This window comes from Nematolebias whitei, chromosome 6, assembly GCF_014905685.2.
Source record: "Nematolebias whitei isolate Nwh7 chromosome 6, NemWhi1, whole genome shotgun sequence".
Lineage (NCBI taxonomy): Eukaryota > Metazoa > Chordata > Actinopteri > Cyprinodontiformes > Rivulidae > Nematolebias > Nematolebias whitei.
Genome location: NC_056503.1, coordinates 12,475,577 through 12,482,820, shown reverse-complemented (window position 1 = coordinate 12,482,820; position 7,244 = coordinate 12,475,577). Strand labels below are relative to the sequence as shown.

Here is a 7,244-nt window from a genome sequence, read left to right as displayed (position 1 = left end):
ATATATATATATATATATATATATATAACTGATCTATCTGGTATGATGTGTGTAATGGAAAAACAAAAGGACAAGTTGCCATATATGAAACCTGTTAAAACATTACCTGTCTTTTTGTGTTGCCATGGCACACACTGAACTTAGATGCTGGTTCTGTGGGGACAACTGGTCCTGTGGGGACAACTGGTCCTGTGGGGACAACTGATCCTGTGGGGACATCACCAAGCAGTACAGAGCGTTTAGTAATAAGCAGAATTATGTTAGTTTTGAGTACTCGGTGGTGTTTAATGCTACTACCTGTCCTTGGTTGGATGCCAACACTTCAGCCTAATACTTTGTTCTCAGAATTTGCAGGAGACCTTGTTTTAAGTGAACACTTAGTATTCATTGAAGGAATGCATATCGCCCGTTGAATGTATTGACACGTGTTTTAGACTCGTGCTGAGAAATCAAGTTGAAGCTGTTTTGAAAAAACTTTGGGGGGGAAAATGTGATTTCATGCAATGTCTCTAAAATGTCACGCTCAAAATATGTGACTTTCAGCTACTACTAATTCAAATTTTTACTCTTATCTGCAGCACTGATTAAGTTATAGGCTTTTTCTGTGTTTTAAAAAAATCTGTTATCTGTGGCAGCCATCTTGATTGGGGTTTAACTTCAGAAGATAAACATCTGTAGATGAACATCCATTGACAGACAGAGACATGAGCAAAAACATGTTTGTCCCCCTTTGGCAACAAGCAATAACTACAAGCTGCTTTCCACTGGATTGCAGTATTCCCGGTTAGATATTTAGAAATGTTTTAAAAGAACAGCGAGACTTTTGGCGAGTTTGGTGAGTCTGAAGAAGGGAGCAGCTGAATGAAAGAGGTAGCAAACAAAACGAATGCATCTCATGAAGGCAGGGTTCAATTTGTTGTTTAACAAGGGAGGCAAAAAAAATACAGAATTTTTGGGTCAACAATCTGCCATTTTATTGTAAAAGGTGAAACTGAATGTTAACATTTGATCGTATTTAACACTTTTGTTCTAAAGATAAAGTGATAACATAAATTTTTGCAGTCCTTTGTTCGTTTAAAAAGAGTTTATGACGCCACCTATCAGACGTGATGCTGATACTGATTTATGATTAGCCATCCAGGATGGGCTGACTTATCTTATGACGTGTCATTAATTACATGTGATTACATGATTAATGACTGAAGGCAAAGTTTAAGATCTATCAATATAACAAAAGCTTCCACTTCTACAATACTGGCTTGTGCAAAAGTCTTTAAACAGTTGTTACTGCTGTGTATCTTGCTTCCAAGTAAAAATGTTTTCACCTGCTGTCCTGATTTTGAAGCGTAGTTCCTCAGGCTTTTTTATATGAAGATTATTTTAATGGATTTGGCTACTGTTTAAATGGACTTGGACACAAAATGTCTGTAGGAGACATTTTCTTTTTAAAAATGAATCCTGGGCTACAGTAGTGGTTGTTGCTGCGTCGTTCCTTTCCTACCTTATCGGTTAGGTGGAGCATCATGGCCGACAATGTTCAGGTCATCTGAACGGTTTCTGAGATGTTTCGTGTGGGGAGTGTGATACTTGTGAGACTCCAGTTTGTTTGTGGCTCCTCGGACAGAAGAAGTCCTTTGGATGAAGGATGAAACATCTCATCAAAAAAAGAAACCGTCCAGATGACCTGAATGAACATTGTTGGATTTGTACCTGGATTATTGAGCATGAACTTTGGTATCATTGCAGACAGCTGATCATGTGAAAGAAAATGGCAAATGTTGAAGGATTCAGTGGGTTTGGCAGGTTTACTTCCAGTTGAACCTTTGGAAAATACCAAAGATAAAACCATTTGTCACATGAAGTAGCATTGAAGCGCCAGCGTAGTGATTTGTTCAGTTATTTGCTCAAATTTGTCCCTCGGCAAATAATCAACTGAGGGATGAAGTCAGGTTTTTAGTAATTTGTCCTTATTTTTATTAAAGACTTGACTTTCAGATTCTGCTCATCTCTTGAAGAAAGTTTTTAAGGCTGTCACTGTTTGCTCACTTCATTCCTTTAAACACGCTGCACAATGTGCTGTCCTGCTCCGTCGCATTTATTCTTCACTACAGGTCTGATTGGATGGACTAAGCTTTAATCCTAACTGGGTCTTCAACAGATAAAAAAAAAAAACCAAATCACTATTTACAGTTTACCCATTCATTCAACCTTTATTTATACAGGCTAGTCTCACTGAGCCACGGGGACTCATTTGCAAGAGGGACCTGTTCCAGACAGAACATATAAAGTGCAGATAACAAAACAGTAAATAACAATTAAATACAGTAAAAAATGCAGTTAAACTAAGAGTAGCGTATAAAACAATAAATCAGGGTGAACCTAGAATCCACCTACAATCTAGAGGAGAGGGAAAAGAGTCTATTCAATATTCAGGCTTTACTCGTTTTTTATGAAGGCTCCTTCAGCCCTGTATCTTGTTATTTGTGATGTAACCACCCCTTCTCCAAGCTACAAGGACTGAACAGAAAAAGAATGAAAAGCAGCCAGTTAAAAAGAAATTAAGACCTTCTGAAAGCCTGCAGAGAAAAAACACAGCTCAAGACATTTTTAAAAGTTTACAAAAAGCCTGGCTGCTAGGAAGCAAAATATAAATCAATTAGAAGTGGCTAAATACTTTAGCACACTACTCTAATTTTATTATTGAGTTTTAAACAAGTCTGCCTGGTAAAACTATCTTGTTGTAAGCTGTTAGTGCATTAAAATATACAATATTCTTTTGTCAGCTGTTGTCATGTCTGAACATAATCCAGGCTGAAAAAAAATGTTCTTGTTCATCCTCTACTAGAAAATTCCAGCTATTCTTTGTAGAAATGCCAAGGTGTTTCCTGCCATGATCAGTTTTTATTGTGTAACTCAGAGTCACCGTGGCTTCTGTTCTTACTGAAGTTTGCACCCAGTAACTCCTGAAGTGGTCTGTTTATTACAGGCGTGCATGTCAGCACTTTGCAGAGTGAGCGTTTCGAGTTGCTGTGTCACATTCTGAAGTAGTGATCAGGACAAATTGTGGCATTATGCTCTCGTTGTCTCCCCATCTTGGAACCGAACTGGAGCCCGAGTGTTCAGGACATCATGTCTTCTCGTGCTCGGAGTGAAAAGAAATTCCTCACTTGCATAAAGCAGCGGGTTACAATGTTCTATTATGTTAAGCAAATGGTTTAATAACGCGTGCGCGCACAAACCTTTGTGTCATGTATAGAAGTCACGTGACACCGTTCATGTTCTGTAGCTTCACACGTTTAGTGCAGGAACTCTGTAAAACTTGAACATAACAAGTTGTTTTAAAAAGTCATTTTTAATAAATGCTTTCTAATCTAAATGTAAACTGTTTTTTTCGTCCCCAGTCCAGCACAGTGTGTCAACGCGGCAGACATGGACCCTGACACCATCACTGACACAGACCGTGCAGGAGATGAGGAGGCTCTCTTCAGCAACCTGGACCTCTTCCTCTTCTCCCTCATCGTCGGCCTCGTCATTTACTGGTTCATGTCTCGCAAGAAGCCAGAGCCCATTCCTGAGTTTAAGAAGCTTGACACGCCGTAAGTTTTCATCTGACTTTACAAAAAAAAAAAAGTAGTTTGTTTTACACAAACACAAGCTTCAAGCTCTACTTTGTAAAACAAGTCCCATGTGAACGCCCTGAACAAGCACTGCTCATCACTTTCCTTTTCTGAAGGACGTCGTTTTATTCATATGGATTTTAGTGAGGACCGAGATGGGGTAGAGGCAGGGCAGCCAACTTGGGACCCGACAGTCCCAGGCTCGATCCCCAGTCATTGCACATCTCGTGGTGTCTCTGAGCAGCACACCCTATCCCCAATTGCTCCCTGGTGCCCCCAATAGCCACCCACTGTCCCACCTGGGGGTGGATGGGTTAATGCAGACACAATTTCACCATTGTATGGGAACATACAATGATGACAATACATAACACATTATTATTATTATTTTTTATTGTGAAACATGCACATGCGACCTTTCACTGAACAAACCTCTTTGCTGTCTAAGCTACGCTGGCTTGTTTTTTCTGCAGTTGTTTTTAGAACTATGTGTTTTGAGTGGGTCAGTCTTGAAACAATAAATACTTTTTGTTTAAAGGCTGTCAGATTTAACAGCTGGCAGTTTTCTGTTTAAGCACAACTTATGTACATAGTGACACATTTCAAGCCTTTATTTCTTGTCATTTTGATGATTATGGCTTACAGATAATGGAAAAAACTAAATTGTCTGAGTCAGTGTAAATGAATTCATTTTCAGAAATGTTTTACTAAAAATAGTTTTTTCACAATATTCAATTTTTTTTAGATGCACCTGTAGCGTAAGTCTTCATCTGTTTTATTCACTTTTTCAAGAGAAAAAATATTTAAAAAACCAACATGCAGGAACACTACAGCAACTATTCAGTCAAAAGGACAACTGAACAAATGTACCTATCAGTAACACAATCTTTAACTGAAAACATTAAGGCTCTCATAGTGCAGAAAGTCAAATGCATCTCAAAACATTGCTTAAATAATAATAATAATAATAATAATAATTTTATTTAAAAAGCGCCTTTCATGACACCCAAGGACACTTTACAGTAAGAACAAAGATCAACAGGAATAAAGAATATAAAATACATACAGAATATAAAATACATAAAGAATATAAAATACATACAGAATATAAAATACATAAAGAATATAAAATACATACAGAATATAAAATGCGTAAAGAATATAAAATACATACAGCAGAGTTAAGGATAAGCGAGTCTAAAGAGATGTGTTTTCAGAGCAGTCATGAATATAGAAAGAGAGGTGGTGTTTCTTGAGTCAGGGGGTAGAGAGTTCCAGAGATGAGGGTCAGAGCAGGTGAAGGCCCTGCTCCCCATGGTGGAGAGGCGGGCAGAGGGTACATGGAGGTGTAGTGAAGAGGAGGATCTGAGAGAGCGAGAGGGGATGGAGATGTGTAGGAGGTCAGATAGGTACGGAGGGGCAAGGTTGTGGATAGCTTTGAAAGTGAGAAGAAGAATTTTGAAGACGATGCGTGATTTAACCGGGAGCCAGTGGAGCTGCTGCAGGACCAGAGTGATGTGGTTATAGGAGGAAGTTTGAGTGATGACACGGGCAGCTGAGTTCTGGACCAATTGTAGCTTCTGGAGAGATTTGTTGGGGAGGCCATAAAGAAGGGAGTTGCAGTAGTCAATCCGAGAAGTCACAAGACTGTGAACAAGGATGGCTGTGGAGCGGGGTGTGAGAGAAGGGCGGAGACTGTTAATATTTTGGAGATGGAAATAGGCAGACCGAGTGACGTTGTTGATGTGTGAAGTGAAGGAGAGAGTGGTGTCGAGGATGACACCAAGACTCTTGACCTGAGGCAAGGGGGATAACAGGGAGTTGTTAAGGAGGATGAGAAGATTTTCTGATTTTGAAAGAGAGTTTTTGGTACCGACAAGAATGATTTCTGTTTTGTTACTGTTTAGTTGTAGAAAGTTGTTAGAAAACCAGTGATTTAGCTCATTGAGACAGTCGGTGAGGATGGAGGGTGGGTGGGTGGGTGGAGTTTGGTTTTGTTGATAGGTAGAGCTGTGTGTCATCAGCATAACAGTGAAAATGGACACCAAATTTACGGAAGATGTGACCTAGAGGAAGGAGGTAAATGATGAAGAGGAGGGGTCCGAGGACAGAGCCTTGGGGGACACCCGTGGAGACGGGGGAAGACTGGGAACGAAAGGATTTGAGCTGAATGAATTGAGTGCAGTCAGAGAGATATGATTTGAACCAGTCTCTAAATATCCAGTATCTACCAGCAGACTTCTGCAGGCTGCGAAGGTCTTCAGGTTTTGTGATCGGTATTGATCGGTACCAGCTGATCATACTTTTTAATAGAAATCGGCCAATCGTGATCGGTGGCCAATCGCTCTGAACATCTCTAATCTGCATAATTTGGTCATTTGCTAACTACATTTTAGACGATGTTTGTTAGGATAATTTTTCCCTTATGAGGAAAAAACATGCCATTATCAAAACGTTGCAGGTTGACATTTATGTCTTAGGAGGAAAGAGTAAAAAGTGTTTTTTTTATTTTAAGAAGCCAAGTGTAGAGTTTTGTACAGCATCACAGGTTATTGAAGCAGAGGCATCACCTACTATTGACCATGGCTGCTTGGACACTTGTAGTGCAGATCAGTCGGGGGCAGCATGTCTAAGGTCAACCCATCGTTCACTGCAGTACTAACAAAATTGCGTGTCACAACAGGATTAGTACAGGCTGTCACTGTAAAGCCCTTACAACATATGTGTGAGAGTGCACAGCTTATTGCTCAGGTAAATGTTTCACCAGCAGTGACCTTTGTTTCCTCTCTGCCTCTTCTTTTGCTCTGTCAATTCTTTTTTTCTATAAACTCGGCTAATCCCTCTGGTTGACGTTTTCTCTTCCGTTCAGGTCTCTCCCCCGTTCCCTCCCATCAGTATTTAGTGGAGGAGTAATGGAGGTTTGGCTCGATTACAGTGAACTCTTCTCACACTGGACACATTTTTAGTCCCTCCCCAACTTCTACATAATTTCCTTTGATTCCTAGAAGAGAAAAAACGCCAGAGCGGCTGGACTTGTGTTGTGGCTTTGTGAGTGGACGCAGGCTGAAAGAACATCCAGACTGTTCGTGTGACAAAAGTTTGATCAGAGAGGGAAAGAACTCTGGAGAGTGGCTTATTAGAAACGTTTGTTTGATGTGTAATGTCATATATATGCATATATAAAAAATACAGTCTTGTCTCAATCTAACAAGGTTGAGTCAGGTCCTCTGGATGGATTCTTCTTTGTTGAAACGTTTCATCTTTTATCCAAAAGACTTCTTCAGTCTGTCTTGTCTTGAGTTTTGTAACATTAAGAAAAGTTGCTATGTGAAATTTGTAAGGACTTGAGAAATAAAAACACAAGACACCAGTTTAGCCACAGTTTGACTAAACTGAGATGTGAGTCCACAGTACAGAAACCACAACTACAGTACTCAACAAATATGAAATGGAGGGCAAATACCTGAAAGTACTTCAACTAATGTATTTGTATCACAGTCAGTCTTAATAAATTAAAGCTCTAATCTGTCCTATAGAGCAGGGGTTCTCAAACTTTTTGGATTCAGGAACCCCTTACAGGGGAGAACAAGTTTCAGGGACCCCCTCATAACCCTCATGTTTATTAAA

The 7,244-nt window shown here is 39.7% G+C and overlaps 1 protein-coding gene across 2 annotated transcripts in view; it reads left to right on the top strand.

Moving 5' to 3' along the window:
- porb (P450 (cytochrome) oxidoreductase b) overlaps positions 1–7,244 on the top strand; it is a 32,226-nt gene that overhangs the window by 1,105 nt on the left and 23,877 nt on the right. For both annotated transcript variants that reach the window (XM_037677385.1, XM_037677387.1), the window contains exon 2: positions 3,402–3,596. In XM_037677385.1, the coding sequence (XP_037533313.1) occupies positions 3,430–3,596 (167 nt within the window). In that variant the 5' untranslated portion in view covers positions 3,402–3,429. The remainder of the gene's footprint in view (positions 1–3,401; positions 3,597–7,244) is intronic.